This window comes from Nansenia antarctica, assembly GCF_963989245.1.
Source record: "Nansenia antarctica genome assembly, chromosome: 7".
Taxonomy (NCBI): Eukaryota; Metazoa; Chordata; class Actinopteri; order Argentiniformes; family Microstomatidae; genus Nansenia; species Nansenia antarctica.
Genome location: NC_137677.1, coordinates 15,765,989 through 15,778,488, shown reverse-complemented (window position 1 = coordinate 15,778,488; position 12,500 = coordinate 15,765,989). Strand labels below are relative to the sequence as shown.

At 42.6% G+C, this 12,500-nt stretch overlaps 2 protein-coding genes across 2 annotated transcripts in view; both read left to right on the top strand.

The window, feature by feature from the left end:
• The window catches only part of foxq1b (forkhead box Q1b), a gene marked incomplete at both ends in the record, with an annotated part of 990 nt that extends 963 nt beyond the window's left edge, over nucleotides 1–27 (top strand). The window contains one exon of the mRNA XM_080536341.1: nucleotides 1–27. This exon is cut by the window's left edge and continues 963 nt beyond it. Coding sequence (XP_080392467.1) covers nucleotides 1–27 — 27 coding nt within the window.
• Nucleotides 28–6,090: 6,063 nt separating this feature from the next.
• Nucleotides 6,091–12,500, top strand: part of foxf2b (forkhead box F2b) — a gene marked incomplete at both ends in the record, with an annotated part of 15,200 nt that continues 8,790 nt past the window's right edge. Inside the window, one exon of the mRNA XM_080536336.1 lies at nucleotides 6,091–7,060. Within this exon, the coding sequence (XP_080392462.1) occupies nucleotides 6,091–7,060 (970 nt within the window). The remainder of the gene's footprint in view (nucleotides 7,061–12,500) is intronic.

The following is a 12,500-nucleotide window of genomic DNA, read 5'->3' as shown; positions in this document are numbered from 1 at the left end:
TTTCAAATAGACTCATTGCTCTCCTAAACCAATAACATGAGCCAGTGTATAGATTTATATTTGCCATGTGCACTTTCTTGGGCACTTTACGTTTGTCTATGTCTGTAAGGTCATTTCAGTGCATTGAAATGTTTCAATGCACTGAAGTAATTCCAGCGACTAACGTAACGTGTTTTTGTCATGTAACTTTATTTCTATCGGGTTATTATAGGACGAAGCAAATTAGTTGCGACTTATGACATTCCACTGTGTGTGATGTGTGTGTGTGTGTGTGTGTGTGTGTGTGTGTGTGTGTGTGTGTGTGTTTGTGTGTTTGTTTGTTTGTTTGTGTGTGTGTTTGTTTAATGGTTCGTAGGTCATTTCTACTGTAAACGACGGCTATCATGTGCCAAAATGCTGTAAAAATAAATAAATGAATATATATGTTATGTTTGTGTGTGTGTGTGTGTGTGTGTGTGTGTGTGTGTGTGTGTGTGTGTGTGTGTGTGTGTGTGTGTGTGTTGATGTAGGCTAATTTGGGTTAACCTGCTACATAATTGTGGTTTAAAATGTTGGATTGTTGACCAAGCAGTGATGAGAACTGCACCATACGTGACTGCACATGAAAAGCAGGAAGATACATTATTTGTTTTCCTATAGATTGATTCATGCATGGATGGTATTTTTTAATAAAAATGTTGGGGGGAAAAGGACGCGAGTTATTTATTCTTGTGTAAATGCATAGTGTTTAAATGTTGTTTGGGGTCAACATGAGAGAAAGGTTTGCATGTGGTCAGACGAAGATCCGATATTTGCCTGAGAGGGTAAATTAACTGAACTGCCCGCGGAATTATGGGGAACATGTCATCCCTCCGTGTCACGGTACATGGGAAGCAGGCGGTAAAATCCATTCTTCAATTATGTCAAATAAATGTAAACTTACACGAATAAATGACATTACTGGGACTGCTGATATGAGTGAAGGGGTTGCTTTTATGCGTTTAGCCTCAGGGTTAACACATCATAATAGCATATCATAGTCAAAACAAACATCAAACGACCAAAAAAATCACTAAGCTCTTAACTGCATTATAAAACTGCATTATAAAACTGCATTATAAAATGTGTTCCTATGTAGGTCTCAGATTTGTACGGGCGCTCCAAAACCATGGTTAAGGATAAATCACAGCAAAGCTATAGGCAACCTTTTCACATTTCACATAAGCTTTGCGACACACATGGTGTTCTCATGGGGACAAGCGTGTCAGGGTCTCCTGTAATGACAGCATAGCTTCTTATTGTCATGACTTAACTGATGCATATGAGCATCATGTTCAGTGCAACAAAACAAAACTGCCATAAGGAAGGCAGAAGGAAGAAGAAGAAGAAGAAGAAGACAAAAACAAATATAGTATAAGTATATAAGTATATATATATATCCATACATACTGTAGCGTATTAAAAAACCTATATTATAAATATCATATTAAAACTGCATGCATAAGATGATGAAAAATAATTAAATACGTCTGCAATAAATAAGTTATGTATGTTTTGACAAACTCAACATTTAGAAATAACCTGATAAAATGGTGGGTTGGATATCTTTATTATATTGAAATAGAAGTTACAGAAGCCATGTCAAATATATATATATACATATATATATATATAACAATATATATTTTACATGGCTTCTGTAACTTCTTTTCAATATAATAAAGATATTCAACCCACCATTTTATTAGGTTATTTCTAAATGTATATATATATATATATATATATATATATATATGTATGTATATGTACTAAATGCAACGGGGTAATAAGACGAATACTCGAATACGTCAAGTAGGTGATGCAATTAAACATTTAATTTTAACACTTGGATTCACAGGTGTGTATAGGAGTGAGCCCGGTAAGTTGCGGTTGATATACGATGTCTCGAGCTGTCCACGGTCCTGAAGCAAGCCATTGACGTCACCATGTCGCATGCATTTGGTTCCATCAAAAGCCGTCGATGGTTGTCGCTTTTTAAATTATTATTATTGCTATTATTGGAAAGGTTAGTCACACATTTTCGAAAGACAATGCAATTCAAATAATAGAATAAAAGCTACATATTTTAATTACTGCATGTAAACGTATTATAATCAAATCATTCCTATGGGTCCACGAGTAGGCTATGCTAAAACAAGAAAATGATAAATTAAATAATCCCAAAGATTGCTCAACTAACAATACAATGTTGATTGAATGTTGACTCATTCACGTGCGAAATCAATGAGCACTGTTTTCCCAATGCCTAATTTACCTCGTTTGGATGAGATTGCTCTCTCTTGTTTATATTTCTTTTAAGGGCCTTATTTTCCGATTAAAGTTAAGAAGAAATATCTATGATGTTAAGATATCTTATCAATTTATTCTAAACGTCTCTCATTGATGATTGATTGATAGCTGTAGGCCTAATCTGTGTGTTTGCTTGTTGTCTCTAAACACCTGACTTTCCCAGTTATCCCCATCACCTGTATATAATTGTGGCTCATGTAGGGTTTACCTTTCCATAACGAAGGCCATGTAAGGCCTCGGTCTTGTTTATGTCACAGTCGTTATTTAATCACTGAAGCAGAATAATGGTTCGAGCGGACAGTCCTTTTTTTCTGACTTTATATGTGTTGTCTCGCTCTTGCGACTATTGTGGATCGGCATGAAACCTCTGTTAACAATAGGACATATCCTGACATATTTAATAACGAGATATTTAATAAGCCATCGTCCACAGTAGGCCTATCTGTATATGCAAATAATAATAAATACTTCTAATTCACACAGAACAAATCAAATCACGTTTTACACAGACTGTAGAATCAAGACCAAGATAACCAAGTAGTCCACACAGGTGACAGGTGAGAGAATGTTGAGCCCGTTTCCGGAACAATGCTGCAACCTGCAGGTGAAACAACGGAATAGCACACCTGTGCGCCGTGAACTCACCTGCGCTCTCTGGACCTGACAATAGCCTATTACCCTGGACCGTTACCTCTCCAGCTCAAGCTCTGCACTGTGTGGACTATAGGCTAAGAGCGTCTCAAACCGAATTATGAGAATACATTTCAGGGACATGGCTGCACAGCCTCAGCGGCCCACTGTCATTTAATCAAACTTTTCTCCAGGCACAATGTTAGGAAGTCCAAACAGTCCGTCACTCCAGCCGCTGAACCGCACATGACCTCCCGGTAGGCTACTGGAGGAGAAGCCCGCCGCTCTCACACAAAGAGCCACGCGGAGCAGGAAACGCGGTCGGAGCGCCTAGAAGAAGAATCGAGGAGCGCCACTAGACCATATGAACAGAGTCTTCATTTTTGTATGGTTTCATAGATTTCATAATTCATAACATGGATTAGCCAACTATTTAGATTCTAATTTAGGCCTACAATAAAAACCGTAGCCTATGAGAAAAGTAAAAAATAAATAAATAAATAAACCGCTTGTGAAAAAGCTTGTGTATTTGCATATTTGAAATATATTTTCAACGAATAGCCTATGCAAAATGCAGTTGCAAAGAGCATCAGTATCATTATCATAATCATCATAACAAAAACGTATAGGCTAATGTTAACATTATTATTATCATTATTAGAATTACTAACAATAATCATCATCATCAGTCAAAATAATGTGTAAGGCCTAAGAACATAAATACATTTCATATCAATAAATGTGTTGGCCTGATGTCATTAATCTATTCTCTACATCAAAACTGAATGAGACACATGAAGGAAAATCAGTATATTCATAATAAGAGAACAAATAATGAGGCCTATATAATATTTGAAAACAGCGTCCCTATATCTCAAATTCCAAAATGTGTTTGACTTCTTCTACATGTGATATAGCCTACAACAGTCGTTTACTGAACAGTTCAAAAAGCTAAAATAAGACCCCGTATATGCGGCGTGTGCTTGTGCGTAAAAGCAGTGAACGGTCTTCAAAGTGCTCCTGCGCAAAAAAGTTTTATTTTCCCGCCAAGGCATCCTGATCGCAGTGGGGGTCATGAGTTCTGATGTCGCAGGAAATTCTGGGGCCATTAGGTTCTTAACACTTTTCTGTGTCATGTTGGAAATTATTTTATCCGTACATCCTTTGTTGTGAAGTGCAAAGGTTATTCTTCAAAATGCTTAGCCTTAAAAGGACAGTGTCGGTAATGGCAAACACATACACGCAACCACGCGCGCGCGTGCACACACACACACACACACACACACACACACGCGCGCACACACACACACACACACACACACACACACACACACACACACACACACACACACACACACACACACACACACACACACACACACACATATAGGCCTATCCGAAGGATATAGTGAATTTAAAATAAAAGTAGGACTGATATTTTGGTAGGCCAATAAGTAATTCGATTATATGAACATGGATAGAAGAACGTAGGCTATTTCAAATAACAAATGACAATATTTGAACGAAAAATAGAATTATCAACAACATAAAAAAAAAAAAATAGGCCTATATATATTGAACTGATCACGTAAGCTTGCAAAATCGATAGGCTACATTGTGAATATGACCTTCTCCACGTTTTGGTTCTCTTACAGATATTCTCTCGTTATTATCATTGATGTTGTTTTATCTTTCAATCTAAACAATTGCACCATGTTCAACAAATCTGCATATGATCTGTCTCTATAGGGAGGAAGCTGTCGACGCCCGCGCGCCTAATTTCGGTTTTCTCTCTCTAATGAACGCGGGGCCCAGGGGACCGGCTAGAGCCCGGGGTGGTAAGCTGACACTGGCGCGCTGTGTGTGGTATCCAGAGCCGCGCTTTATGGAAAAAGCCTGCTTCCACTCATGTCAAAGTCATTTACTCAGAACAACCCCCCGCTTACAAACCAATGCACTCGAGCGAAAGACCACCTTTCCCTCCCCCTCCTATCCCCGGCTCAGCGCCGCGCGACTGTTTGTTTTTTATGCAAGTTGGTTCCGTATTGGCTCTCACGGATGGGTTCTGATAGAACTAGTCTAACGTATGAGGTTCTTGAGATCTTCAAAAACTTTAACTCTGGGCCTAGCATACATTATTGCCTCTGTCCTATATCTGTATAGCCTTCATGACAAACATGATTTAAACGTGTTATCATAACGGGTTCCAACCAACAGCAGGCAGAACTAGTCAGTATTTCATGACAGAAAAATGTATTCGCTATGCAATGAGATAAGAGGTCTGAATTCATTGCATGCAGTAGTATGTAGAGACGGAGTTCTTTACCTTGCGCGCGTGGCGTGTGGCGCTGTTGATTGGAATGTCTGGGGGAGGTCTGATAGATGGCGTAATTGCGTGTATTTGAGATGTCAGAGCTAGAAAGAGGGAGGGGGAAAGAAGGAGGGGGGGCAGAGAGAGTGGGGAAAAGAGGGGCTTTAACTCGGTTGCAGCGCCTCCTGTCTGGACGATGACTGGACATGGGCCAAATTTGGCAGTGGGAGGGAGCGGGGGGGGGGAGTCTCGTCGTCACTGATTTCGGGGGGATTTGGAAGGGGGTGCGGAGAAGGGGGCCCTTGGAGGAAAGAAAGATTTACGAAATGATAGGTGGTCGCGTTTTGTTTGGCTGGGCGGCCGCGCGCACTAAGTCAAGGAGTCTTCGCGTTTCCTCCCCTTTAGGGATTAAGGCGGGCGATGGCCACCCGGTGCGCCGCAGAGCAGCACTCACCACCACCGTGACACCGAACTGGAGCCTCTGTGTCGGACTGAACCTCTTCACAACACTGCGCTACCAGGCCCTTATGCTGGATACCCAATTCCCCCAGGTTGTCTCTCAATTTTTGACACTGCGCACTCGCTGCGCATTCTCTGCGTAACAGGAGAGTCCAACTGAACGGGAGAGGCATTTCCCTCTCCAAGCGCTTTTGTGGAATTCCGAAAACCAGCGATTGTATAACGTAAATGGCAAAGGACGTTTAGAAAAATAATTTACTCGTTATCACTTTCGAATCGCTTTCCACAATTCTCTTGATTGTTCTCCCTTTCCCCGCACTCCCTTCACGTCACTGCCGCAGTTGTGCGTCAACGGAGCAGACATGACGACCGAGACATCTCAGCAGCAGCTGGACCCGCCGCCTCCTCTGAGGTCTAGCCCGGCACCAGGCGTCCTACACCCCGCCATGATGAACCCACAGACAACCATGGAGAGCTCCTCGGCCGTCGCCAAGGGCAAAAAAGCGAGCTCCGGCCTGAGGCGGCCGGAAAAGCCGCCCTACTCCTACATCGCACTTATTGTTATGGCGATACAGAGCTCACCGACCAAGCGGTTGACGTTGAGTGAGATCTATCAGTTCCTCCAGGCCCGATTCCCCTTCTTCAGGGGTTCCTACCAGGGCTGGAAGAACTCAGTCCGGCACAACCTTTCGCTGAACGAGTGCTTTATTAAGCTCCCCAAAGGACTGGGCAGGCCTGGCAAAGGCCACTACTGGACCATCGACCCGGCCAGCGAGTTCATGTTCGAAGAGGGCTCCTTTCGTCGCAGACCCAGAGGCTTCCGTAGAAAATGCCAAGCCTTAAAGCCCATGTACCGGATGATGAACGGCATAGGCTTCGGAACCTCCATCTTACCACAGAGTTTTGATTTTCAGGCGCCCTCTGCGTCACTGGCGTGCCACAGCAATAGCTACAATTTAGATATGATGACCAACTCAATGGCCGGGGGCTACGATGGACTAAGCAGTGGCCATCACGTACCCCACATGTCCCCAAGCCCCGGGTCCACATATATGGCAAGTTGTCCAGTAACTTCCAACGGGGAATACGGACCGGACAGTAGCAGCAGCCCTGTGCCTTCTTCTCCAGCCATGGCCAGCGCGTTGGACGGTCATTCCCCATACGCTAGCACCTCAGCACACTGGGCGTCCCCAGGTGGCTCCCCGTACATCAAGCAGCAGCCCCTGGCCTCGAGCAGCCCCGCGTCCTCCGGTTTACACTCCGGCATGTCGCCCTACTCGCTGGAGCAAAGCTACCTTCACCAGAACGGCAGAGACGCCGCCGATATCTCAGGTAACATTCAAACACTTATTTTTGAGCCTGCATGCGCAATAATTACATTTTTCGTCAAAACACAAGGCAAACAAAATCGATAGACCTGATTTGATGTCAAGTACAGTTTTTGGACAGGAACATGTCAACATACACCTATATGCTGGATTATACTGTATATCTTAGGCCTGCATCTGGTGGTTACGAATATGCGCCATTATAAACAAATCATTGTATTCCGAAATTAGTATAGCATAAGTCACACGTTATAAGGCGTTTGTAAAGCGTTTATAATTACGTTTTGGCATAGATAACATTAATAAAATACTATTGTATGAATCAGAAACAGTTGTTTAATTGACCAATGATTACAATTGTGCACTTTGCTGCATGGGGGTACCAAACATGGTTTGCGCTATAATTTGAAGTACGCAAAGGATTCGAGCAAGCCACTTTGTGTTACCCTTAGCACCGAGGTGGTGACCACACAATTTGAATAATTAATTAGGCTACAACAGTTTATAACTGTTTCATAAATTAACCAATAACTATAGTAATTATTTACAGCCCATTTTGCGTATGAAAGGAAATATCAGAAAGTTAACATAGCCCAGCATCAAAATCATTTGAATAGAATAAATAAATCTAATTAGAAAATTCAATTGCGGATAAAATAGACACACAGTCTAGATAGATAGATAGATAGATAGATAGATAGATAGATAGATAGATAGATAGATAGATAGATAGATAGATAGATAGATAGATAGATAGATAGATAGATAGATAGATAGATAGATAGATAGATAGATAGATAGATAGATAGATAGATAGATAGATAGATAGATAGATAGATAGATAGATAGATAGATAGATAGATAGATAGATAGATAGATAGATAGATAGATAGATAGATAGATAGATAGATAGATAGATAGATAGATAGATAGATAGATAGATAGATAGATAGATAGATAGATAGATAGATAGATAGATAGATAGATAGATAGATAGATAGATAGATAGATAGATAGATAGATAGATAGATAGATAGATAGATAGATAGATAGATAGATAGATAGATAGATAGATAGATAGATAGATAGATAGATAGATAGATAGATAGATAGATAGATAGATAGATAGATAGATAGATAGATAGATAGATAGATAGATAGATAGATAGATAGATAGATAGATAGATAGATAGATAGATAGATAGATAGATAGATAGATAGATAGATAGATAGATAGATAGATAGATAGATAGATAGATAGATAGATAGATAGATAGATAGATAGATAGATAGATAGATAGATAGATAGATAGATAGATAGATAGATAGATAGATAGATAGATAGATAGATAGATAGATAGATAGATAGATAGATAGATAGATAGATAGATAGATGGATAGATAGATAGATACACTGTAAAAAATTGCTGTAAATTTACAGCGGAATCTCACTGTAATTAACCGTTTCTTCACCTTACAGTAAAATACAGTGGAAAGCTATGCATTGTGGGTATTTAGGTCGTATTCATGCTCTACAGCCGTTTGAAATTCAGCGGGATTTTCATAATTTTGACAGCACTCAGCATCCCAGAGGAGCAAAAGAGTCAACAGGTATGTCATTTTGCACACTACTGTATGTTTACTGAATGTATCTAATTGTGTAGTTTAGTTTGATTTAATTGGGAACAATTGCATAGCAATAACCTCATAGCATCGCAATGTTAGCTGGCTAGTTAGTCTAGCTTTATTTGTGGAAATATATTCGTCTTTGCGGTGTGAAGTTCATAACCATTTCATTTAACAGTCATAGAACGTGACCCGGATGCTACGTTCGGTGGTGGTATATAAGAGACGGAAGGGCGGAGTCAGTCAGAGTGTGGTGAGCAGCAGAACGAGAGAGAAGCAGTACGAGAGAGAATAACGAAGCCGATCTAAGATGGCGGATTCAGCAGCGCGCACCCCGTGCAGCAACTGAAGACGCCAGGAAAGCGATTCTTGAGTGAGCCACTGTAGCCTGTTAGTTGTGTTCCCGTTGGACCGCCTTGCCAGCGGCCGGCTGTTCAACGTTGGACCAAGCGGGACGCCAGCTGGACATTAATCGTCGTCTCCACGAGCGAACACAGACTCCCGCGGAGCTTCTACGCGGACCACGCACATGCCATTCGACCAGGCCTCAACGCGCACCACGCCACTGGACTATAAGCCTGTTCAGGCCAGGGACTATCAGTGAGTGATTGAGAGTGTGTGTGGCCGGCCGGGTGGGAATGTATATATGGGGATGTATACAACCGTCGTGTAATAAATGTGTTGTTCATCTGTAATACCGTGTGTTAGTTGTTTGTAGCTTCAATGCTAATGCTAGTTGTTTGTAGCTTCAATGCTAATGCTAGTTGTTTGTAGCGCTAATGCTAATGCTAGTTGTTTGTAGCGCTAATGCTAATGCTAGTTGTTTGAAGGCTAATGCTAATGCTAGTTCCCTTGCTAATGCTAACGACCTTAACTGCTAGTCTAACGGTTTGCTGTCGCCCCCTGCCTGTATCCTCCTATACTGCCTATTTAGCTCCCTTAGTTAGATAACCAGCCCTTTCCTAAAGTATACAGTCCTTTTCAGCTACTCCCTGGTTACAATTGGTAAGTAAGTATTTCTATAACACAGCCAGTGTAGTTACACTCACATGTGCTCACTCAGTCAATCATTCAGTCACTCATTTGTGTGTCCTGCAGAGGTCTACTACTGCTGTGGATGTCGAGTCAACTCTTCCGCTCTCTGGGAGTCCTCGGCTGATCATTCGAGGTATGTGTCATGCTTGCTCGCTCACTCTCATTCACATAATCATACTCACTCGCTCACTCACTTCCCTCATATGCCTTTAGATGATTTCGTATATATTTGGTATCTGTTACTGCTAAACATGAAGAAGAGTTCTTGAGCAAATTTAAGAGTGTTTATTCAAAAAAGCAGGTTACACAGCATGGCCCCTCAATGGAGCTGGTGGTCCGATGAAGGAAAAGAGGGATATGAACAAAAAGAGAAAGAGTCCCTCTGTGCACAGGATTTTATACCCCCCCCTTGTCACTGTCGCTGAGCCAATCAAAACAGAGTCCACGTCATTTTAATTTGGTTAGATACAAAGTTTTACCAGTGAGATCATAGTAGGTGAGGTCATTTTCTGGCCTGTAAATAGGATGTTATTGTCTTATTATAATGCAATTCACCCTATGGTCTAATACAATTCTAATGCAATTTATGTTATGGGCGTTTTGCTGGCTCGGGCCCTAATGCAATTATATCTTCCCATGATGATATTACATCCTCTGCACATGCATGTCAAAAGGCCATTGTGTGTATTTAGAGGCCCACCGCTATAGTTACAGAGCATGAAAATACACTACACAGGTGGCATAAGTGTCACATGAGGGATGCTACCCTCAATCTTATGCTCCTGATCTAGATAAGTGTCACTGTTTATCTTCATAGCCACTCCCTGAGGGCCTAGGATTATACAACTTGTACTAAGCTGTACCTGTTTTGGCTGATGCTTCAGCCACTCATCTGGGTTTGCATCTGCAACTTCTCTAAAATACTGGAGTGTACAATGCAATGGATCAGTAGGCCTTCTGGCCTCGGACATGTGTGCCAGGATATAATTGTCCCACATCCTTGCTGGTTCCATTAGGTCTGGGCTAAGCCCTCCCACCCAATACACCATAGATGCGTTGTTGTCCATCATGACAGACAGTTGTCTGTTCTCTTGTGGCACTGTCACCCGACAGCCGTCAGGTGTGCATTTCACTGTACAGTTCAATTGGCATAGTGCATCTCTCCCTAGTAGCCCTATTGGCGTGTGTTCTGATACAAGTATTGACAGATCTGCTCTCTGTCCTTTGTACTCTAAGCTTACAAGCTCAGTAGTAGGGATCAGCTGTTTAATTCCCTCGAATCCGATTGTCTTCACATATTTCCCAGACATAGGAAGGTGCGTGGCATCTTCAGGCTTCAGACAGGTGTAGGCTGCTCCACTGTCCACCATCAATTCTAATGGACGTTGGTTGACCGACACCCATATGGTAGGTTCATCTTCAGGCCTGTTCGTCACCACCAGCTGGCACCCCCCTCTCGGATCTTCTGGGCACCCCTATAGCCCAGCTGGTGGGCCTCCGTAGGGGTTCACCACTCCTGGAGCCGGTGTAGCAGGGGGCCTATATCTTCCTTTTTGTTTCCCCCCTGCGCCCCCCTGGTTCTTCTTCCAGCAGGTACGGGCTAAGTGTCCATCCTGGCCGCATTGGAAACATGGTCCTAACATCTTCTTCCCGGCTGCGGTCCATCCCTCTTGTGGTGGTCCTTGGCCAGGCTGGTTGTATGGCTGGTACGGAACCACTTGCACCCCTGGTGGCCCCTGTGGGTATGGATACCCCCCTTGTGGCCCCTGTGGGTATGACTGGGGAGGGACAGTTTGCAGTTGCTGTGGTTGAGATGGGACCTGTAGGGCTATGGTCTGCACTCTCTCTCTGGTTTTCTTGCCTTCAGTCAATTGTACTTGAGTTAGTTTTCTGAGTGAGTCTTCGTCTTGTGCCTTCTGTATCTGAATCTTCTTTCTAAATAATTCTACTTGGTGTGCTACGTTGTCTATATAAACAGCCTTGTTCATGTGTCGTAGCCCCACCACTTCTGCTAACTTGTTCTTAACTGGGGTAGGGAGACCTTGTTGAATCTTTTCCCTGATTATGGCTTTTTCTAACGGGTTATCTTCGGCATCCTTCCCTGTCACACTTCTCCATTGAGAGTGCACACGGGCTACATAACCTCTGGGATTCTCATCTTCTCCCAGTGGCATCACAATGATATTGTCTGGGTGAATGTGAGTAGGGTATGTCTCTCTGATTGCCTTCCACAGCCTGCCTCTGTTTGCTGCGAAGAGCTCTGGGTCATAAACTGATGTACCGATATATTTATGAAGTCCTGCCTTCGTCAATATTTCCTGCATGGTGTCCAATCCTGTAATAAAGGCTAAGAGTCTTTTCAGGTCTCCCATCGCGGCCTGCGTCCCTGTCAGTCTCACGTCCATCTCGTTAGTCCAAGGGTGACCCCCATCTTCTAGGACTGGGAGTTTTTCGATCACTTCAGACAGATCTGTATGACCCCAAGGACGATATTCTATCTTGTTATCTCGAAACAGCACCGGGAAGATCCCCTGAATTTCCTCTTCCTCCGATGCCTTCCCTCTTGGTCTAAGGCCATAATTGCTTACTAGTGGCTCCGTTCTTTCGTCCCACCTTGGTGTCGCTGTAGACCTTGGGAGGTTCGGCTGGGATGTATGATGTGATGACACTTGACGATATTCTCTTGAGAGGTTCGGCTGGGATGTATGAAATGATGTCACTTGAGCTATCTGTTCTTCCAGTTCCTCTATCTGTCGTATACAACTTTCCTCCTCTCTTAGGCT